This window comes from Opisthocomus hoazin, unplaced genomic scaffold, assembly GCF_030867145.1.
Source record: "Opisthocomus hoazin isolate bOpiHoa1 unplaced genomic scaffold, bOpiHoa1.hap1 HAP1_SCAFFOLD_282, whole genome shotgun sequence".
Taxonomy (NCBI): domain Eukaryota; kingdom Metazoa; phylum Chordata; class Aves; order Opisthocomiformes; family Opisthocomidae; genus Opisthocomus; species Opisthocomus hoazin.
Genome location: NW_027448993.1, coordinates 1132 through 24863, shown reverse-complemented (window position 1 = coordinate 24863; position 23732 = coordinate 1132). Strand labels below are relative to the sequence as shown.

The 23732-nt window shown below is 70.0% G+C and overlaps 1 protein-coding gene and 1 pseudogene across 1 annotated transcript; both read right to left on the bottom strand.

The window, feature by feature from the left end:
* Positions 1-1473: 1473 nt before the first annotated feature.
* On the bottom strand, positions 1474-23358 carry LOC142360128 (inosine-5'-monophosphate dehydrogenase 1-like; annotated as a pseudogene).
* LOC142360127 (uncharacterized) lies at positions 8197-9957 on the bottom strand. The gene is made up of 2 exons (XM_075412368.1): positions 8380-9957; positions 8197-8213 (listed from the first exon to the last, which is right to left on the bottom strand). The coding sequence occupies exons 1-2, from the start codon at positions 9455-9457 to the stop codon at positions 8197-8199; spliced, it is 1095 nt and encodes a 364-aa protein (XP_075268483.1). The 5' UTR covers positions 9458-9957.
* Positions 23359-23732: the final 374 nt, after the last annotated feature.

The window sequence follows — 23732 nt, the reverse complement described above, 5'->3', positions numbered from 1 at the left end:
CGGGTTTCCCCCTCCCCTCCCCCGCTGCTTCCCGCAGGCGCGGGGATTCCCACGGGGATTCCGCCGTCCCCTGCTGCCGGGGGCTGGGGGGGGCCGGACCCGGCAGCAACGCCGGGAGCTCAGCGCGAGCGCGGGCGTTCTCCGGTCCCGCCCGCAGAGCAGGGGTTGGGCAGGCAGAACAACGGCAGCCTCTGATTGGTCAGCTGCCCTTACCCATATGTGGGCGGGATCGCTGTAACTCGCCGCGATTGGCGCAGAGCGCCCTCTCCAGGCGGAAGCGGCGGCGGGGCGGGAAGCGGCGGCGGGGCGGTCCCCCCGCGCCAGCGCTCCGTGTTCCCGCGTCGCCTCCTCAGCAGCGTTCCGCGTTCGCCGCGTTCCCGGCCGAGCTCTGGGCCGAGGCCCGGGCTGCGCAGCGGCACCGAACGGCGCCCCCGCTCGTCCGGCCGGGGCACAGCACTGGGCACGCGCAGAGCACACGCGTGGGGCACACACACCCTGCACACACACACGGCACACACACGGCACACGTTGCATGCACACACACGGCACACACGCGTGGCACACACATGTGGCACACACACACGCCATGGGGGATGTGGGGGGTCCGGAGCTGCCAGGGCGAGCCCACCCCGGCCGTTGTGCATGGCTCTGCGTGTGCCGGTGCCCGTGCCCCCACGTGTGCCACCGTGTGCTACCATGTGTGCTGCTGCGTGTGTCACCGTGTGCCACCATGTGCCACCACACGTGTCATCATGTGCCACTGTGTGCCACCATGCATGCCCCCGCCACAGCCAGCCCATGTCACGGTGTGCCAGCCCATGTCATGCCATGTCTTCCCATGTCATGGCGTGCCAGCCCGTGGCGTGGCATGGCAGCCCATGTCATGACATGGCAGCCCATGTCACAGCGTGTCAGTCCATTTTGTGGCGTGCCAGCCCATGTCACGGTGTGCCAGCCCATGTCACGGTGTCGCAGCCCATGTCGTGGCGTGCCTGCCCGTGTTGTGGCGTGCCAGCCCATGTTGCGCCTTGTCTGCCCATGCCGTGGTGTGCCAGTCCATGTCATGCCATGTCTTCCTGTGTCGCGGCATGCCAGTCCATGTCATGGCGCAACAGCCCAAGTCACAGTGTCCCAGCCCATGTCGCGGCGTGCCAGTCCATGTTGTGATGTGCCAGCCCGTGTTGTGACGTGCCCTCCTGTGTCACGGCGTGCCAGCCCATGTCGCGACATGCCAACCCGTGTCACAGCGTGCCTGCCCGTGTCATGCCGTGCCCGCCCATGTCGTGATGTGCCTGCCCATGTCGCGCCGTGCCCGCCCGTGGCGCGACGTGCCCGCCCGTGTCACGGCGTGCCAGCCCATGTCGTGGCGTGCCAGCCCATGTCGCAACGTGCCAGCCCGTGTCGTGACATGCCCGCCCGTGTCGCGATGTGCTGCCATGCCCGGTGCGGCCGGCGCGGGGGGGACGCGGCGCGGATGCTCCGTGACTTTATTAATACCCGGACACAGCGCGGTGCTGGCCCCCGCGCCCCCCCCTCCAGCCTGCGGGGGGGCCGCGGGGACGGGGGGGGGCCCCGGGGTGCAGGGGGGACCCCCCAGGTGCTGGGGGGGGGCTGGGGGACAGAGGCAGCCCCCCCACGCCAGCACGGAGTCCGGGGGGGCGGGGGGTCCCAGTCCCTTCCCTGCCCCCCCCAGTGGGGGCAAAGTGGGGTTCGCGGTGGGGGGGGGGGGGAAGCAGCGGGCGCTGCCTCCCACCCCCCCGCAGAGTGCAGCATCCCGGGGCCCCCCCAAAAGCCCGGGGGGGGCCGGGGGGGTCCAGCCTGGCGGCGTCCCAGCTCGGCACTAGCAGCGGCGGTGGGGGGGGGGCCGGGGGGGGGCCCCCAGGACGCGGCCCCTCCTCAGTACAGCCGCTTCTCGTAACTGCAGGGCAGAGGGGGGGGTCAGCGGGGGGGGGGGGGGGGTCTGTCACCCCCAGACCCCCCCATTGCCCCCCCGCTGCCGCCGGCACCACGTCAGACCCTGGCTGGGAAATGGGGGGGGGGGGGCCCAGCAGTCTGAGCCCCCCCGTATCCACCTGGGGTTATGGGGGGGGCCTGGGGACCCCATCCCCGGCAGCCCCCCCCCACCCCGCGCCCCCCGTCACCCCCCAGCCCCGCCGGGAGCGGGGCGCAGCCGGTACTTACGTGGCAGAACCGTAACGCTACGGCGGCGTGGGCAGGAAAGAGAGAGAGGGTTACGCGGCCCCCCCGCACCGAGACCCCCGGCCCGACCCGCACCGCGAGCCGGCCACGCCATCCGGCACCGGCACCGTGACCCGACCACGCCGCCTGGCACAGGCACCGCGATCCGGACGGACATCGGCACCGTGATCCGGCCACGCCGCCTGGCACGGGCACCGCGATCCGGGCTGGACATCGGCACCGCGATCCGGCCACATCACCCGGCATCAGCACCGTGATCCAGTCAGACATGGGCACCATGATCCAGCCACGCCGTCCGGCACTGGCACCGTGACCCGACCACGCCGCCTTGCACGGGCACCACGATCCGGACGGACACCGGCACTGCGATCCGGCTGGACATCGGCACCACAATCCGGCCACATCACCCGGCATCGGCACCGTGATCCGGCCATGCCACCGGGCACCGGCACCGCGATCCGGCTGGACATCAGCACCGTGATCCAGCCACATCACCCGGCATCGGCACCATGATCCACTCAGACATCGGCACCGCCATCCGGCCACGCCATCCGGCACCGGCACCGCGATCCGGCTGGACATCGGCACCACAATCCGGCCACATCACCCAGCATTGGCACCGTGCTCTGGCCACACCACCCGGCATCGGCACCATGATCCACCCAGACATTGGCACTGTGATCCGGCTGGACATCGGACCAAAATCCGGCCACATCACCCGGCATCGGCACCGGGATCCGGTCACACCACCTGGCACTGGCACCATGATCCAGCTGGACATTTGGCACTGCGATCCGGCCATGCCATCTGGCACCGGCACCGTGATCCAGTTGGACATCAGCACCGTGATCTGGCCACGCCAACTGGCACTGGCACCGCGATCCGGATGGACAATGGCATCATGATCCGGCCACGCCGCCCGGCACCAGTACCGTGATCCAGATGGACATCAGCACCGTGATGTGGCCATGCCACCCAGCATCGGCACCATGATCCACCCAGACATCGGCACCGCGATCCGGCCACGCCACCCGGCACCGGCACTGTGATCCGGCTGGACATCGGACCAAAATCCGGCCACATCACCCGGCATCGGCACCGGGATCCGGTCACACCACCTGGCACTGGCACCATGATCCAGCTGGACATCGGGCACTGCGATCCGGCCATGCCATCTGGCACCGGCACTGTGATCCGGATGGACAATGGCATCATGATCCGGCCACGCCACCTGGCACCAGTACCGTGATCCAGATGGACATCAGCACCGTGATGTGGCCATGCGACCCGGCATCGGCACCATGATCCACCCAGACATCGGCACCACAATCCGGCCACATCACCCGGCATCAGCACCGGGATCCAGCCATGCCACCTGGCACCGGCACCGTGATCCGGACGGACATTGGCACCGTGATCTGGCCATGCCATCCGGCACTGGCACCGCAATCCAGTTGGACACTGACACCGCGATCTGGTCATGCCACCTGGCACCAGCACCACGATCCGGCTGGACATCGGCACCGTGATCCGGCCATGCCGTCCAGCACCAGCACCACGATCCGGCCAGACATCGGCACTGCTCTCCAACCCCACAGCCTGGCACCGGCACCGTGCTCGACCAACCTCTCGGTACTGGCACCACCCAGCACCGGCACCGCACTCCGGCTGAGCCGTCTGGCGCCGGCACTGCGCTCAACCAAGACCATTGGCACCAGCACCGCGCTCCAACCAAGCCACCACGCTCCAGTACCATGCTCTGACCGAGCCTCCTGGCACCGGCACCACCCAGCACTGGCACCACGCTGTGACCGAGCCAGGCTGGCACCAGCACCGTGCTGTGACCAAGCCGCCTGGCACCAGTAACGCATTCTGACCGGGCTGGCTGGTCACCAGCACTGGGGTCCCAGCACCACACTCCAACCGAGCCACCCGGCACCAGCCATGGCTCCATCTCCACCGAGGCGGACCCCAGGCGGGTGCCGCAGCCCCAGGGTTGCCGGCGAGGATGTGCCACCCCAAACGGGATCCCAGCTTCACCCCGAGCAGCACCGGCAGCACCACAACCGCCTGGTCCTGGCCCAGCTTTGTCTGGTCACCACTCATGGAGAGCGTGGCCAAGGCGGTCAACTGGCCAACCAGCATCCCGGCCAGCTGGTCAGCCAACCAAAAAGCCAGCTAGCCAGCATCCTGGCCAACGAACCAGCTAGCTAACCAATCAGCCAACCAGCAACCCAACCAGATGACCAACCACAGCCAGTGAGAATCCTGGGCAGCCAACCAACCAGCATCCCAACCAGCTGGCCAATGACAGCCAACTAGTATCCTGGCCAGTCAACCAGCACCTCGCCCAGCCAGCTGACCAGCATCTCAACCAACCAACCAACCACAGCCAACCAGCATCTCAACCAGCCAACCAGCATCTTGGTCCATGAGGCAACCAACCACAGCCAACCAGCACCTCAACCAGCCAATCAACATCTCAACCAGCCAACCAACCACAGCCAACCAGCACCTCACCTAGCCAGCTGACCAGCATCTCAACCAGCCAACCAGCATCTTGGCCCATGAGGCAACCAACAACAGCCAACCAGCACCGCACCAGCCAACCAGCACCTCAACCAGCCAACCAACCACAGCCAGCCAGCACCTCCACCAGCCAACCAACCACAGCTAACCAGCACCTCAACCAGTCAATCAGCATCTTGGCCAATGAGGCAACCAACCACAGCCAACCAGCACTGCAGCCAGCCAGTTGACCAGCACCTCAACCAGCCAACCAACCACAGCCAACCAGCATTCTGGCCAGCCAACCAGCATCTCAACCAGCCAACCAGCCTCTTGGCCAACAAGGCAACCAACCACAGCCAAATGGCACCTCAACCAGCCAACCAGTGTCTCAACCAGCCAACCAGTACCTTGGCCAACAGGGCAACCAACCACAACCAACAAGCACCTCAATTAGCCAGTCAGTATCTCAACCAGCCAACCAACCACAGCCAACCAGCACCTCAACCAGCCAACCAGCGTCTTGACCAATGAGGCAACCAACCACAGCCAACTGCCACCCCAATCAGCCAACCAGTCTCATGGCCAACGATGCAACCAACCACAGACAACTGGCACCCCATCCAGCCAACCAGCATCTCAACCAGCCAGCCAGCATCTTGGCCAACAGAGCAATCAACCACAGCCAACCAGCACCTCAACCAACCAATCAGCATCTCAACCAGCCAACCAACCACAGCCAACTGGCATCTCAACCAGCCAACCACCACCTTGGCTGACAGGGCAACCAACCACAACCAACCAGCACCTCAACCAGCCAACCAGCCTCTTGGCCAACGATGCAACCAACCACAGACAACCGACATCTCAACGAGCCAACCAGCTTCTAAACCAGCCAGTTAACCATCACCTCAACCAGCCAGCCAGCACCTTGGCCAGCCAGCCAACCAACCACAGCCAACCGGCACCTCAATCAGCCAACCAGCATCTCAACCAGCCAACCAACCACAGCTAACCAGCCCCTTGACCAACCCACTGCAGCCAGCTGGCACCTCAACCAGCCAATCAGCATCTTGGCCAGCGAGGCAACCAACCAGAGACAACTGGCACTGCAACCAGCCAACCAGCGCCTCACTCACATAGCTGGCACTGGGGCAACTGGGTGCCCCCCCCCACCCAGCAATGGGGTAACTGGGTGCCCCCTCCAAAGCTGGCACTGGGGTAACTGGGTGCACCCCCATACCCAGCAATGGGGTAACTGGGTGCCCCCTCCAAAGCTGGCACTGGGGTAACTGGGTGCACCCCCATACCCAGCAATGGGGTAACTGGGTGCCCCCTCCAAAGCTGGCACTGGGGTAACTGGGTGCACCCCCATATCCAGCAACGGGGTAACTGGGTGCACCCCCATACCCAGCACTGGGGTAACTGGGTACCCCCCCATATCCAGCACTGGGGTAACTGGGTGCCCCCCATATCCAGCCATGGGGTAACCGGGTGCCCCCCCCAAAGCTGGCACTGGGGCAACTGGGTGCCCCCATACCGAGCAATGGGGTAACTGGGTGCCCCCCATACCCGGCCCCAGGGTAACTGGGTGCCCCCCCAAAGCTGGCCCTGGGGTAACTGGGTGGCTCTCCATGCCTGGCCCTGGGGTAAGCAGGTGGCCCCCCAAAGCTGGCACTGGGATAACTGGGTGCCCCCCCATACCCAGCACTGGGGTAACTGGGTGCCCCCCATACCCGGCCCCGGGGTAACTGGGTACTCCTCCACACCCAGCAACGGGGTAACTGGGTGCCCCCCCATACCTTGCACTGGGGCAACTGGGTGCCCCCATACCAAGCACTGGGGTAACTGGGTGCCCCCCATATCCGGCCCCGGGGTAACTGGGTGCCCCCCCCATACCCAGCAATGGGGTAACTGGGTGCCCCCCATACCCGGCCCCAGGGTAACTGGGTGCCCCCCCAAAGTTGGCACTGGGGTAACCGGGTGCCTGCCCCCTCCCCGCGCCCCGGGGGGGCACAGCAGCCGGCTCTGACGTGGTGCCCGCCGCAGCACCCCACGCCCCCCCGCCCCCAGACCCCCCCCACTCACGAGTGCAGCCCGTGGACCCCCCCCCTCGATCTGCGCCGCCAGCGTCCTCCTCTCGAACTTCAGCTCCCCCGAGTACATCATGGACCTGGCGGGGGACGCCGGGGGGGTGTCGGGGGTGGGAGGGGGATGGTGACCCCCCCCCCTCAGGACCCCCCCCCACCCCAAGGACCCCCCCCCCCCGCAGCTCACCGCAGCGCCGAGAGGCTGCGGGCTCCGATGTCCTGGCAGCCGTGCTGGATCCCGGCGATCAGGTAGGGGACGAACTGATGGATGGAGCCCTTGTCCTGGACGCAGCCCGACACCCCCTGCGCCACCTTCACCTTGTCCCCCTCGCTGGGGGCAGGCGGAGGGTGAGGGGGGGGTTGGGGACACCCCCCCGGACCCCCCCCCTACCCCATGGGCTGTACCTGAAGTAGCGCTGCTGGCTGCCGGCGCTCTGCTCCATGGCGTCGAGCGAGCCCATGCCGCGGTACTGCTTCAGACGGACCCCCTCCGAGAAGAAAAACTCGCCGGGGGCCTCCGTGGTGGCCGCCAGCAGGGAGCCCAGCATCACTAGGGGGGGGGCACGGGGGGGAGGGTGAGGGACCCCCAGGGTGGGCACCGGGATGGGGGGAGGATGGTGGTGGGAACACCGGGGTGGGCACTGGGGTGGTGGTGGGAACCCCGTGGTGGCCGCCAGCAGGGAGCCCAGCATCACTGGGGGGGGGGGCACTGGGGTGGGGGTGAGGGACCCCCAGGGTGGTGGCTGTGGGACCCCCAGGGTGGGCAACGGGATGGGGGGAGGATGGTGGTGGGAACACCGGGGTGGTGGTGGGAACCCCGTGGTGGCAGCCAGCAGGGAGCCCAGCATCACTGGGGGGGGGGGCACTGGGGTGGGGGTGAGGGACCCCCAGGGTGGTGGCTGTGGGACCCCCAGGGTGGGCAACGGGATGGGGGGAGGATGGTGGTGGGAACCCCGGGGTGGGCACCAGGGTGTGGGGGAGGATGGCTGTGGGACCCCCAGGGTGGGCATCAGGGACCCCATCATCACTGGGGGGGGGCACCGGGGGGGCGGCTGAGGGACCCCCGAGCTGGTGGCTGTGGGACCCCCAGGGTGGTGGCTGTGGGACCCCCAGGGTGGGCACCGGGATGGGGAGGGGATGGTGGTGGGAACCCCGGGGTGGGCACTGGGGTGGTGGTGGGAACCCCGTGGTGGCAGCCAGCAGGGACCCCATCATTACTGGGGGGGGGGCACCGGGGGGGTGGCTGAGGGACCCCCGAGCTGGTGGCTGTGGGACCCCCAGGGTGGGCACCGGGATGGGTGGAGGATGGTGGTGGGAACCCCAGTATGACGGCAAGCAGGGACCCCATCATCATTGGGGGGGGCACGGGGGGGTGGCTGTGGGACCCCCGAGGTGGGCATCAGGACCCCATCATCACTGGAGAGGCACGGGGGGGGTGGCTGTGGGACCCCCAGGGTGGTGGCTGTGGGACCCCCAGGGTGGGCACCGGGATGGGGGGAGGATGGTGGTGGGAACGCCGGGGTGGGCACTGGGGTGGTGGTGGGAACCCCGTGGTGGCAGCCAGCAGGGAGCCCAGCATCACTGGGGGGGGGGGCACAGGGGGGGGGGGGTGAGGGACCCCCAGGGTGGTGGCTGTGGGACCCCCAGGGTGGGAACCCCGGGGTGGGCACCAGGGTGTGGGGGAGGATGGCTGTGGGACCCCCAGGGTGGGCACCAGGGTGGGAAGGGGTGGCTGTAGGACCCCCAAGGTGGGCACCAGGGGGTGGGAGGGTGGCTGTGGGGCCCCCGGGGTGGGCACTGGGGTGGAGAGGGGTGGCTGTGGGACCCCCGGGGTGGGCACTGGGGTGGCTGTGGGACCCCCAGGGTGGGCATCGGGACCCCATCATCACTGGGGTGGCACGGGGGGGTGGCTGTGGGACCCCCAGGGTGGGCACAAGGGGGTGGGGGGGTGGCTGTGAGACCCCCCAGGGTGGGCACCAGGGTGGGAAGGGATGGCTGTGGGACCCCCAGGGTGGGCACCAGGGTGGGAAGGGGTGGCTGTGGGACCCCCAAGGTGGGCACCAGGGGGTGGGAGGGTGGCTGTGGGGCCCCCGGGGTGGGCACTGGGGTGGAGAGGGGTGGCTGTGGGACCCCCGGGGTGGGCACTGGGGTGGCTGTGGGACCCCCAGGGTGGGCATCGGGACCCCATCATCACTGGGGTGGCACGGGGGGGTGGCTGTGGGACCCCCGGGGTGGGCACCAGGGGGTGGGGGGGTGGCTGTGAGACCCCCAGGGTGGGCACCAGGGTGGGAAGGGGTGGCTGTGGGACCCCCGGGGTGGCCACTGGGGTGGCTGTGGGACCCCCAAGGTGGGCACCAGGGTGTGAGGGGGGCAGTTGTGGGACCCCCAGGGTGGGCACGAGGGGGTGGGTGGGTGGCTGTGAGACCCCCAGGGTGGGCACCAGGGTGGGAAGGGGTGGCTGTGGGACCCCCGGGGTGGGCACTGGGGTGGCTGTGGGACCCCCAGGGTGGGCATCGGGACCCCATCATCACTGGGGTGGCACAGGGGGGTGGCTGTGGGACCCCCAGGGTGGGCACGAGGGGGTGGGGGGGTGGCTGTGGGACCCCCAGGGTGGGCACCAGGGGGTGGGGGGGTGGCTGTGGGACCCCCAGGGTGGGCATCGGGACCCCATCATCACTGGGGTGGCACGGGGGGGTGGCTGTGGGACCCCCGGGGTGGGCACCGGGATGGGGAAGGGGATGGTGGTGGGAACCCTGGGGTGGGCATCAGGGTGTGGGGGAGGATGGCTGTGGGACCCCCAGGGTGGGCACCAGGGGGTGGGGGGGTGGCTGTGGGACCCCCAGGGTGGGCACCAGGGGGTGGGGGGGTGGCTGTGGGACCCCCGGGGTGGGCACTGGGGTGGAGAGGGGTGGCTGTGGGACCCCCGGGGTGGGCACTGGGGTGGCTGTGGGACCCCCAGGGTGGGCATCGGGACCCCATCATCACTGGGGTGGCACGGGGGGGTGGCTGTGGGACCCCCGGGGTGGGCACCGGGATGGGGAAGGGGATGGTGGTGGGAACCCTGGGGTGGGCATCAGGGTGTGGGGGAGGATGGCTGTGGGACCCCCAGGGTGGGCACCAGGGGGTGGGGGGGTGGCTGTGGGACCCCCAGGGTGGGCACGAGGGGCTGGGTGGGTGGCTGTGAGACCCCCAGGGTGGGCACCAGGGTGGGAAGGGGTGGCTGTGGGACCCCCAGGGTGGGCATCGGGACCCCATCATCACTGGGGTGGCACGGGGGGGTGGCTGTGGGACCCCCCAGGGTGTGGCACCGGAGTGGAGAGGGGTGGCTGTGGGACCCCCAGGGTGGGCACCAGGGTGGGAAGGGGTGGCTGTGAGACCCCCAGGGTGGGCATCGGGACCCTATTGTCACTAGGGGTGGCATGGGGGGGTGGCTGTGGGACCCCCAGGGTGGGCATCGGGACCCCATCATCACTGGTGGTGGCACGGGGGGGGTGGCTGTGGGACCCCCAGGTTGGGCACCAGGGGGTGGGGGGGTGGCTGTGGGACCCCCGGGGTGGGCACTGGGGTGGCTGTGGGACCCCCAAGGTGGGCACCAGGGTATGAGGGGGGCAGTTGTGGGACCCCCAGGGTGGGCACCGGGCTGTGTGTTGGGTGCTGGCCATAGGACCCCCGGGGTGTGGGCACCAGGGGTGGGAAGGGGTGGCTGTGGGACCCCCAGGGTGGGCACGAGAGGGTTGGGGGGTGGCTGTGGGACCCCCAGGGTGGGCATCGTGGCGGGTGCGGGTGCCGCCCCCCCTCCCTCGCCCCCGCTTCACCGGTGGAAGCCCCCAGCGCCAGCGCCTTCACCGCGTGCCCCACGCTGCGGATGCCGCCGTCGGCGATGACGGGCACCCCGAAGCGCCGGGCGTACTCGGCCACCTTGTAGACCGCGGTGCCCTGCGGCCGCCCGCACGCCATCACTGCGGAGAGCCGTCAGCGCCCGCCGCCGCGCCGCGGGCACCGGGGGCACCGGGGGCACCGGGGCCACTGGGGGTACCAGGGGTACTGGGGGTACCACGGCATCGCGCCATGCCGGTGAGCCCGGTGGCATCACGCCATGGTGGTGGGCATCGTGCCGTGCCATGGGGTACCATGGCCACGATGGTGAGCCTGGTGGCACCATGCCATCGTGGTGGGCATCGTGCCGTGCCATGGGGTACCATGGCCATGATGGTGAGCCTGGTGGCACCATGCCATCGTGGTGGGCATCGTGCCATGCCATGGGGTACCACGGCCACGATGGTGAGCCTGGTGGCACCATGACATGGTGGTGGGACATCGTGCCGTGCCATGGGGTACCATGGCGCGGTGCCATGACGGTGAGCCCGGTGCCATCACGCCATGGCGGCAGGCATCGTGCCGTGCCACGGGGTATCATGGCCATGATGGTGAGCCCGGTGGCACCATGACATGGTGGTGGGCATCGTGCCGTGCCATGGGGTACCACGGCCATGATGGTGAGCCTGGTGGCACCATGACATGGTGGTGGGCATCGTGCCGTGCCATGGGGTACCATGGCCATGATGGTGAGCCTGGTGGCACCATGCCATGGTGGTGGGCATCGTGCCGTGCCATGGGGTACCACGGCCACGATGGTGAGCCTGGTGGCACCATGACACGGTGGTGGGCATCGTGCCATGCCATGGGGCACCATGGCCATGATGGTGAGCCTGGTGGCATCACACCATGGCAGTGGGCATCGTGCCGTGCCATGGGGTACCATGGCCATGATGGTGAGCCTGGTGGCACCATGACATGGTGGTGGGCATCGTGCCGTGCCATGGGGTACCATGGCCATGATGGTGAGCCTGGTGGCATCACGCCATGGCAGTGGGCATTGTGCCGTGCCATGGGGTACCATGGCCATGATGGTGAGCCTGGTGGCATCACGCCATGGCAGTGGGCATCATGCCGTGCCATGGGGTACCATGGCCATGATGGTGAGCCTGGTGGCACCATGCCATGGCGGCAGGCACCACGCTGTGCCAATGGGTACCGCGGCATCGTGCCGTGATGGTGAGCCCGGTGGCACCATGCCATCGTGGTGGGCATCGTGCCATGCCATGGGGTACCATGGCCATGATGGTGAGCCCGGTGGCATCACGCCATGGCGGCGGGCATCGTGCCATGCCATGGGGTACCACTGCACGGTGCCGTGATGGTGAGCCCGGTGGCACCGTGCCATGCCGAGGGGTATCGTGGCATCATGCCGTGCCGGTGGGCACCGTGCCGTGTCAGGGGCACCATGGCACTGTGCCGTGACGGTGGGCACCGCGGCAGCGTGCCACGCCGAGGGGTACCGTGGCATCACGCCGTGCCGGTGGGCACCACGCCGTGCCAAGGGGTACCGCGGCACCGTGCCATGGCCGGGCAGCACCGCGGCATCGTGCCATGGTGTTGGGCACCGTGCCATGCCGGGGGGCACCGTGCCATGTCGGGGGGTCCCATGCCACGCCGGGGGTCCCGTGGCCCCCGTGCCATGCCGGGAGGGTGTCGTGGCACCGCGCCACGGTGCTGGGAACCGTGCCGCGCCAGGCAGCACCACGGCATCGTGCCACGCCGGGGGGCACCGCGCCGTGTTGGGGGGCACCGCGCCGTGTCGGGGGGCACCGCGCCGTGCCGGGGGGCACCGCGCCGTGCCGGGGGGGTCCCGTGCCACCCACCTTCCTGGGTGATGCAGATGGAGCCGCAGCCCATGCCCACCCGCAGCGCGTCGGCGCCGGCGTCGATCAGGTTCTTGGCCTGGGCGGCCGTCACCACTGCGCCCGCCCCGTCAGGGTGGGGGGCACAGGGGACCCCCCCTGCCCCGCGCCTGCACCCCGGCACCCAGCCCCGCGGCACCCCCAGCCCCCGCCCCGCGCCCCATCCCACGGCACCCCAAATATCTTGACCCAGGGCACCCCGAATCCCAGCCCCGCGGCACCCCAATCCCTCCCCACCCCAGGGCACCCCAAAATCCCTGCTCCATGGACCCCCAATCCCCTCCCCACCCCATGGCACCCCAAATCCCTGCCCCACAGCACCCCAATCCCCTCCCTGCCCTGGTCCCCACCCCACGGCACCCCAAATATCTTGACCCAGGGCACCCCAATTCCCTCCCCACACCGTGGCACCCCAAATTCTTGACTCAGGGCACCCTGAGACCCTCTCTGCTCAGCTCCCCACCCCAGAGCACCCCAAAATCCCCACCCCAGGGCACCCTGATGCCCTCCCCACCCTCCTCCCCACCCCAGGGCACCCCAAATTCTTGACTCAGGGCACCCTGATGCCCTCCCCACTGAGCTCCCCACCCCACGGCACCCCAAAATCCCTGCCCCATGGCACCCCAGTCCCCTCCCCACCCCATGGCACCCCAAATTCTTGACTCGGGGCACCCCAATCCCCTCCCCACCCTGCTCCCCACCCCAGGGCACCCCAAATTCTTGACTCAGGGCACCCTGATGCCCTCCCCACTGAGCTCCCCACTCCAGGGCACCCCAAATTCTTGACTCAGGGCACCCTGATGCCCCACTGAGCTCCCCACCCCACGGCACCCCAAAATCCCTGCCCCAAGGCACCCCAGTCCCCTCCCCACCCCAGGGCACCCCAAATTCTTGACTCGGGGCACCCCAATCCCCTCCCCACCCTGCTCCCCACCCCATGGCACCCCAAATTCTTGACTCAGGGCACCCTGATGCCCTCCCCACTGAGCTCCCCACCCCAGGGCACCCCAAATCCCTGCCCCAGGGCACCCCAATCCCCTGGCCACCCTGCTCCCCACCCCAGGGCACCCCAAATTCTTGATTCGGGGAACCCTGATATCCTCCCCGCTGAGCTCCCCACCCAGGGCACCCCAAATTCTTGACTCGGGGCACCCTAATCCCCTCCCCACCCTGCTCCCCACCCCAGGGCACCCCAAATTCTTGACTCGGGGCACCTCAATTCCCTCCCCACCCCAGAGCATCCCAAATTCCTGACTCGGGGCACCCCAATCTCCTCCCCACCCTGCTCCCCACCCCATGGCACCCCAAATTCTTGACTCGGGGCACCCTGATGCCCTCCCCACTGAGCTCCCCACCCCATGGCACCCCATAATCCCTGCCCCAGGGCACCCCGATCCTCACCCCAGGGCCCCCCAAATTCGTGACTCGGGGCACCCTGATGCCCTCCCCACCCCAGGGCACCCCAAATTCTTGACTCGGGGAACCCCAATCCCCTCCCCACGCCAGGGCACCCCGATCCCCTCCCCGCCCAGCTCCCCAGCCCGGCCCCCCCGCCCCCCCCGCCCCCCCGCAGGCCCCCCCCCCCGCTCACCGTTGCCCCCGATCACCTGCAGCTCGGGGTAGCGCTGCTTGATGTAGTGGATCATGGCCAGCTGGTAGATGGAGTTACCCTGCGAGGAGTCCTGGGGGCACGGCAGGGGGGCACGGCTGGGGGGGCGGCTGGGGGGGCAGGGCATGGGGGGGCAGGGCATGGGGGACATGGCATGGGGGGGGAACGGCTGGGGGGCACGACTGGGGGGGGCATGGCTGGGGGGGGGCAGGGCATGGGGGGCACGGCTGTGGGGGGCGGCTGGGGGGGGCGGCTGGGGGGCAGGGCATGGGGGGCCAGGGCATGGGGGGGGCACGGCTGGGGGGGGCGGCTGGGGGGGGCAGGGCATGGGGGGACAGGGCATGGGGGACATGGCATGGGGGGGGGAACGGCTGGGGGGCACGACTGGGCGGGGCATGGCTGGGGGGGGCAGGGCATGGGGGGGCGGCTGGGGGGGGGCACGGCTGGGGGGGCGTGGCTTAGGGGGCAGGGCATGGGGGGGACAGGGCATGGGGGGCATGGCAGGGGGGGGAATGGCATGGGGGGCACGGCTGGGGGGGGGCGCGGCTGGGGGGGCGGCTGGGGGGGCACGGCTGGGGGGGACAGGGCATGGGGGACAGGGCATGGGGGGGGGAACGGCATCGGGGGGACGGCTGGGGGGGGCGGCTGGGGGGGCAGGGCATGGGGGGACAGGGCATGGGGGATATGGCATGGGGGGGGAACGGCATGGGGGGCACGGCTGGGGGGGGCACGGCTGGGGGGCAGGGCATGGGGGGGCGGCTGGGGGGGGGCGGCTGGGGGGGCAGGGCATGGGGGCACGGTATGGGGGGGCATGGTATAGGGGGGCATGGCTGGGGGGGCACGGCTGGGGGGGGTCATTTATCACAGGGCGTGGTCATTGGGTGCCTCAGGGCGGGGCATGGAACAGGGGGCATGGGCGGGGCTGTGAGGTGCTGTGGGGCGTGGCCACAGGGTGCCTCAGGGAGGGGCTTGGGGCATGGGCGTGACCTGGGGGTGCCTCAGGGCAGGGCTTGGAGCAGGGGGCGTGGCCATGAAGTGCCTCAGGGCAGGGCCTGGGGTGTGGGCGTGGCCATGGGTGTCTCAGGGTGGGTGTGTGGAGCAGGGGGTGTGGCCACGGAGTGCCTCAGGGTGGGGCTTGAGGTGTGTGTGTGGCCATGCGTTGCCTCAGGGCGGGGCATGGGGCTTTGGGTTGCCTCAGGGCGGGGCCTGGTGTGTGGGGCGTGGTCACGGGGTGCCTCAGGGCGGGGCTTGGAGCAGGGGGGCGTGGCCACAAAGTGCCTCAGGGTGGGGCGTGGGGCTTTGGGTTGCCTCAGGGTGAGGTGTGGAGCAGGGGGCGTGGCCATGGAGAGCCTCAGGGCGGGGCGTGGGGCTTTGGGTTGCCTCAGGGTGGGGCCTGGTGTGTGGGCGTGGCCATGGGGTGCCTCAGGGCAGGGCTTGGGGCATGGGCGTGGCCACGGGGGTGCCTCAGGGCGGGGCAGGGGGCTTTGGGTTGCCTGAGGGCGGGGCCTGGTGTGTGGGCGTGGTCACGGGGTGCCTCAGGGCGGGGCTTGGAGCAGGGGGCGTGGCCACAGGGTGCCTCAGAGTGGGGCACGGGGCTTTGGGTTGCCTCAGGGTGGGGCCTGGTGTGTGGGCGTGGTCACGGGGTGCCTCAGGGCGGGGCTTGGAGCAGGGGGCGTGGCCACAGAGTGCCTCAGAGTGGGGCGTGGGGCTTTGGGTTGCCTCAGGGTGAGGTGTGGAGCAGGGGGCGTGGCCATGGAGAGCCTCAGGGCAGGGTGTGACCATGGGGTGCCTCAGGGTGGAGCATGGAGCAGGGGGCGTGGCCATGGAGAGCCTCAGGGCGGGGCTTGGAGAAGGGGGGCGTGGCCACAGAGTGCCTCAGGGCGGGGCGTGGGGCTCTGGGTTGCCTCAGGGTGGGGTGTGGAGCAGGGGGGCGTGGCCATGGAGAGCCTCAGGGCGGGGCTTGGAGAAGGGGGCGTGGGCCGGGGGGGCGTGTCCCGGCGGCGCCCCACCCACCAGCACCACCAGGTCGGCGCCGGCCTGCACCAGCAGGTCGAGGCGGTACTTGTCCGTCGTCGCGGGTGCCCAGCGCGGCCCCGCAGCGCAGCTGCTTGCGCCCATCCTTGGAGGCCAGCGGGTGCTCCCGGTTCTTCCGCAGGTCCGAGCGCGCCATCAGTGCCACCAGCTCGCCGCTGGCGTTGACGATGGGCAGCTTCCCTGCGGGGGGAGAGGGGGGTGACCCCAGGGATGGGGGACACCCAGGGGACCCCAGGGATGGGGGGACATGGGGGTGATGCTGGGGGTGGGGATGGGGGGGTGGCCCCGGGGATGGGGGGACAGAGATGTGACCCCAGGGATGGGGGACACCCAGGGGACCCCAGGGATGGGGGGACATGGGGGTGATGCTGGGGGTGGGGATGGGGGGGTGGCCCCGGGGATGGGGGGACAGAGATGTGACCCCAGGGATGGGGGACACCCAGGGGACCCCAGGGATGGGGGGGACATGGGGGTGATGCTGGGGGTGGGGGACACCCAGGGGACCCCAGTGATGAGGGGACATGGCGGTGACCCCAGGGATGGGGGACACCCAGGGGACCCCGGGGATGGGGGGAACATGGGGGTGATGCTGGGGGTGGGGATGGGGGGGTGACCCCGGGGATGGAGGGACATCCAGGGGACCCCAGGGAGGGGGATGGGGGGCGTCACTGGAGGTGGAGGACACCAAGGGGACCCTGGGGAGGGGCATGGGGGGGGGTGATGCTGGGGGTGGGGGACACCCAGGGGACCCCAGTGATGAGGGGACATGGCGGTGACCCCAGGGACGGGGGACACCCAGGGGACCCCGGGGATGGGGGAACATGGGGGTGATGCTGGGGGTGGGGACGGTGGGGTGACCCCGGGAACGAAGGGATATTGGGGTGACCCTGGGGGTGAGGGACACAGAAGGGACCCCAGGGATGGGGGGACATGGGGGTGATGCTGGGGGTTGGGGATGGAGGGGTGACCCCGGGGATGGAGGGACAGAGATGTGACCCCACGGACGGGGGGACACCCAGGGGACCCCGGGGATGGGGGAACATGGGGGTGATGCTGGGGGTGGGGATGGAGGGGTGACCCCGGGGATGGAGGGACATCCAGGGGACCCCAGGGAGGGGGATGGGGGGCGTCACTGGAGGTGGAGGACACCAAGGGGACCCTGGGGAGGGGCATGGGGGGGGGTGATGCTGGGGGTGGGGGACACCCAGGGGACCCCAGGGAGGGGGACAGGGGGGTGACCCCAGTGATGGGGGACACCCAGGGGACCCCGGGGATAGGGGAACATGGGGGTGATGCTGGGGGTGGGGATGGGGGGGGTGACCCCAGGGACGAGGGGATATTGGGGTGACCCTGGGGGTGGGGGACACAGAAGGGACCCCAGGGATGAGGTGACATGGGGGTGATGCTGGGGTTGAGGATGGGGGGGGTGACCCCGGGGATGGGGGGGACAGGGACGTGACCCCAGGGACAGGGGACACCCAGGGGACCCCGGGGATGGGGGGAACATGGGGGTGATGCTGGAGGTGGGGATGGGGGGGTGACCTCGGCGGCGGAGGACACCCAGGGGACCCCAGGGATGAGGTGACATGGGGGTGATTCTAGGGGTGGGAGACACCCAGGGGACCCCGGGAGGGGGATGGGGGGGGACTCTGGGGATGGGGGACACTGAGAGGACCCCAGGGACAAGGTGACATGGGGGTGACCCTGGGGGTGGGGGGACACCAAGGGTCCCCTACCCTTCTTGCTGCGCTGCAGGATCTCGTTGGCCTCCTTCAGGGTGACGCCGGCGGGTGCCACCACCAGCTCCTCGCGCTTCGTCATCACCTGCAAGACGGCGTCACCCGGAGCGGGGGCGGGGCCAGCTGGGCTGCACCCACCCCCCGCCCCGGCACCCACCCAGTGCACCCATCCCACCCCCACCCCACCCCATCCCCACCCCACCCCATCCCATCCGACCTTCTCCCATCCCACCCCACCCCATCCCACCCCACCCCATCCCATCTGACCTTCTCCCATCCCATCCCATCCCATCCCATCCCATCCCATCCCATCCCATCCTTCCACCCCATCCCATCCCATCCAACCTTCTCCCACCCCATCCCATCCCACCCTTCCATTCCATCCCTCCACCCCATCTCATCCCACCCCACCCCATTCTACCCCACCCCATCCCACCCCACCCCATTCTACCCCACCCCATCCCACCCCATCCCACCCCACCCCACCCCATCCCATCCCACCCTTCCATCCCATCCCATCCCATCCCATCCCATCCCATCCCATCCCATCCCACCCCACCCCACCCCATCCCATCCCACCCCATCCCACCCTTCCATCCCATCCCATCCCACCCCATCCCATCCCACCCTTCATCCCATCCCATCCCATCCCATCCATCCCATCCCATCCCATCCCATCCCATCCCATCCCATCCCATCCCATCATCACATCCCGTCCCGTCCCATCCCATCCCATCCCACCCCATCCCATCCCACCTCTCCATCCCACCCCATCCCATCCCACCTCATCCCATCCTTCCATCCCACCCTATCCCATCCCATCCCATCCCATCCCATCCCATCCCATCCCATCCCATCCCATCCCATCCCATCCCATCCCACCTCTCCATCCCACCCCATCCCATCCCACCTCATCCCATCCTTCCATCCCACCCTATCCCATCCCATCCCATCCCATCCCATCCCATCCCATCCCATCCCACCCACCCCACCCCATCCCATCCCATCCTTCCATCCCACCCCACCCCACCCCACCCCCATCCTTCCATCCCATCCCACCCCATCCCACCCCATCCCACCCTTCCACCCCATTCCATCCCATCCCACCCCATCCCACCCCACCCCACCCCATCCCACCCCCCCCCACCCCACCTCGGCCAGGCGGGTGCCGTCCTCCCCTGGGGCGAGGAAGTCGATGTCTCGGGAGGTGACGATGCCCTCGAGGCGCCCGCCCAGCCGCCCGCTCTGGGTGACGGGGATCCCCGAGAAGCCGTGCCGCGCCTTGGCCTCCCGCACCTCGCCCACCGTCTGCGCCGGGCTCATCACCACCGGGTCCCGGATGAAGCCCTGCTCGAACTTCTGGGGGGGATAAACAGGGTGGGGGGGGGGGCTGTGGATGGGGTGGGAGGGGTGGGGGGCGGCCCCGGGCCCCCCCTTACCTTCACCTTCCGCACCTCGTTGGCCTGGAACTCGGGGGTGCAGTTGTGGTGGATGATGCCGATGCCACCCATCAGCTGGGGGGGGGGGGGCAAGGGGGGTCGGGGGGTGTGGGTTGGGGGGGTCCCCACACGCAGCCCCAGAGTGGAGAAGGGTGGGGACCCCCAGCTGCACCCCCAGATCAGAGGTGGGGGGGAACCCCATCCCGTACCCCCGGATTAGACAGGGATGGGGACCCCAACGTGCACCCCCAAATCAGAGAGGGGTGGGCACCCCGACCTGCACCCCCACCATGGCGTGAGGACCCTGACCCTGCACCCCCAAAACCACACTGGGGTGGGCACCCCAACCTGCACCCCCACCATGGCGTGAGGACCCTGACCCTGCACCCCCAAAACCACACTGGGGTGGGCACCCCGACTTCCACCCCCCAACCCATATGGGGATGGGGACCCCCAGCCCAGACAGGGGTGGGGATGGGGACCCTGCACCCCCATAACCACACTGGGGTGGGCACCCCGACCTGCACCCCCACCATGGCGTGAGGACCCTGACCCTGCATCCCCAAAACCACACTGGGGTGGGCACCCCGACCTGCACCCCCAGATCAGAGCAGGGTGGGCACCCCGACTTCCACCCCCCAACCCATATGGGGATGGGGGACCCCCAGCCCAGACAGGGGTGGGGATGGGGACCCTGCACCCCCACAACCACACTGGGGTGGGCACCCCAACCTGCACCCTCAACCCATGTGGGGATGGGGACCCCCAACCCTTGCACCCCCAGCCCAGATAAGGGGTGGGCACTCTGACCCTGCACCCCCCAACCCATATGGGGATGGGGACCCCGGCCCTGCACCCCCAGATCAAACAGGGGTGAGGACCCCAACCTTCACCCCAAAACCTGCAGAGGGGTGGGCACCCCAACCCATACCCCCCAACCCACGTGGGGACAGGGACCCCCAACCCAGCCAGGGGTGGGGATGACTCTGCACCCCCAGCCCATACAGGGCTGGGCACCCCGACCCTGCACCCCCCAACCCACGTGGGGATGGGGACCCCCGACCTTGGACCCCAACCATATGGGGGTGGGGATCCCCAGCCCAGACAGGGGTGGGGATGGGGACCCCCCAACCCTGCACCCCCAGCCCAGACAGGGGTGGGCACCCTGACCTCCACCCCCCAACCCACATGGAGGCGGGGACCCCCCGGCCCAGCCAAGGGTGGGGACCCTGACCCTGCACCCCCCAACCCATGTGGGGCCGGGGACCCCCAGCCCAGCCAGGGGTGGGGACCCTGACCCTGCACCCCCCAACCCACGTGGAGGTGGGGATCCCTGGCCCAGCCAGGGGTGGGGACCCTGACCCTGCACCCCCCAACCCACGTGGGGACGGGGACCCCCAACCCAGCCAGGGGTGGGGATGGGGACCCCTGACCCTGCACCCCCCAGCCCAGCCAGGGGTGGGCACCCTGACCTCACCCCCCAACCCACGTGGGGATGGGGACCCCCGACCCTGGACCCCAGCCCATATGGGGGTGGGGACCCCCAGCCCAGACAGGGGTGGGGATGGGGACCCCCAACCCTGCACCCCCAGCCCAGACAGGGGTGGGCACCCTGACCTCCACCCCCCAACCCACATGGAGGCGGGGACCCCCGGCCCAGCCAAGGGGACCCTGACCCTGCACCCCCCAACCCATGTGGGGACGGGGACCCCCAACCCAGCCAGGGGTGGGGATGGGGACCCCTGACCCTGCACCCCCAGCCCAGCCAGGGGTGGGCACCCTGACCTCACCCCCCAACCCACGTGGGGATGGGGACCCCGGACCCTGGACCCCAGCCCATATGGGGGTGGGGGACCCCCAGCCCAGACAGGGGTGGGGATGGGGACCCCCGAACCTGCACCCCCAGCCCAGACAGGGGTGGGCACCCTGACCTCCACCCTCCAACCCACGCGGAGCTGGGGACCCCCGGCCCAGCCAGGGGTGGGGACCCTGACCCTGCACCCCCCAACCCATGTGGGGACAGGGACCCCCAACCCAGCCAGGGGTGGGGATGGGGACCCCCGAACCTGCACCCCCAGCCCAGACAGGGGTGGGCACCCTGACCTCCAACCCCCAACCCACGTGGGGATGGGGACCCCCAACCCAGACAGGGGTGGGGATGGGGACCCCCAACCCTGCACCCCCAGCCCAGACAGGGGTGGGCACCCCGACCCTGCACCCTCCAACCCACATGGGGATGGAGACCCCCGGCCCAGCCAGGGGTGGGGACCCTGACCCTGCACCCCCCAACCCACGTGGGGATGGGGACTCCCAACCCAGACAGGGGTGGGGATGGGGACCCCCAACCCTGCACCCCCAGCCCAGCCAGGGATGGGCACCCTGACCTCCACCCCCCAACCCACATGGAGGTGGGGACCCCCAGGCCAGACAGGGGTGGGCACCCTGACCCTGCACCCTCCAACCCACATGGGGATGGAGACCCCCAGCCCAGACAGGGGTGGGCACCCTGACCTCACCCCCCAACCCACGTGGGGATGGGGACCCCCGACCCTGGACCCCAGCCCATATGGGGGTGGGGACCCCCAGCCCAGACAGGGGTGGGGATGGGGACCCCCAACCCTGCACCCCCAGCCCAGACAGGGGTGGGCACCCTGACCTCCACCCTCCAACCCACGTGGAGGTGGGGACCCCCGGCCCAGCCAGGGGTGGGGACACTGACCCTGCACCCCCCAACCCATGTGGGGACGGGGACCCTCAACCCAGCCAGGGGTGGGGATGGGGACCCCTGACCCTGCACCCCCAGCCCAGCCAGGGGTGGGGATTCTGACCCTGCACCCCCCAACCCACGTGGGGACAGGGACCCCCAACCCAGACAGGGGTGGGGATGGGGACCCCCAATCCTGCACCCCCAGCCCAGACAGGGATGGGCACCCCGACCTCCACCCCCAACCCACATGGAGGTGGGGACCCCCGGCCCAGCCAGGAGTGGGGACCCTGACCCTGCAACCCCCAACCCACGTGGGGATGGGGACCCCCAACCCAGCCAGGGGTGGGGATGGGGCCCCCCCCGGCTCCCCGCTCACGGCCATGGCGATGGCCATCTCGGCCTCGGTGACGGTGTCCATGGGCGAGGAGATGAGGGGGGTCTTCAGGGTGATGGTGCGGGTCAGCGCCGAGGTCAGGTCCTGGGGGGGGGGGGGCGCAGACCCCTGCTCCCTCCTGGCCCCCCCAGCCCCCCAGCATGGGGGTAGGCAGGGGCTGGGGGTGTCTCAGGGGACCGCCCCCCCCCACCGCTGCACCCCCAAAAAGCCAGGGTGGGCCCAGGCTACGTCCACCCCCCACCACCCCGGGGGGGCACAGGGATGTCGGGGGGGGGGCACGGGGGTGTCACCCTGGGGGCCATGGGGATGTCACCCTGGGGGGGGCACGGGCTCATTATCTAGGGGGGGGACATGGGGGTGTCACCCTGGGGGCCATGGGGATGCCACCCTTGGGGGGGACACAGGGATGTCACCCTGGGGGCTATGGGGACGTCACCACGGGGGGGGGGGGCCACAGGGACATTAACCCCAGGGGGGCACAGGGTTGTCACCCGAAGGGACATGGAAGCATCACCCCACGGGGGTACAGGGACATCATGGGGGGGGGCACAGGGACATCCCTGGGGGGGGGGACACACGACACAGGGATGTCACCCTGGGGGCCATGGGGACATCACTATGGGGGGGGGACACAGTGATGTCACCCCGGGGGGGTACAGGGATGTCACTGGGGGGTGGACACACAGGGATGTCACCCTGGGGGACACGGGGACATCACCCCGGGGGGGAACATGGGGATGTCACCCCAGGGGGGGTCCCGGGGACGTCACCAGGGGGTCCCGGGGGCGGGGGGCAGCACTCACCACCTCGTCGGCGGTGAAGTCGATGAAGCCGGGGAGGATGAGGAAGTCACTGCGGGGGGGACGAAGGGGGGGGGTCACCGCGGTGGGGATCCCCCCTCAGCAGCGGGAACCCCCCCAGTGCACGGCCCCCAGCCCCCCCCCTTCCCCCCAGACAGGAGCGGGGACACGTCCCGAGGGGGTCCCCGAGCCGGGGTGCTGGGCTGGGGACACTGGTACTGGGCTGGGGACAGCAGAGCCAGACTGGGGACACTGGGGCTGGGCTGGGGACACCCGAGGTGGCCCCATGGGGACAGTGGTGGCCAGGGACCCCAATCCCATGTAGGCCATGGGGCTGGACTGGGGACACTGGTGCTGGGCTGGGACAGCAGAGCTGGGCTGGGGACTCTGGTACTGGTCTGGGGACACTGGGGCTGGACTGGGGACACTGGGGCTGGACTGGGGACACTGGTACTGGGCTGAGGACACCCTG

What these genes read in the sequence shown, in the direction of transcription:
- LOC142360127 (XM_075412368.1), bottom strand. Translation starts at nt 9,457, where the DNA reads ATGCCCACCCTGGGGGTCCCACAGCCACCCCCCCACCCCCTGGTGCCC.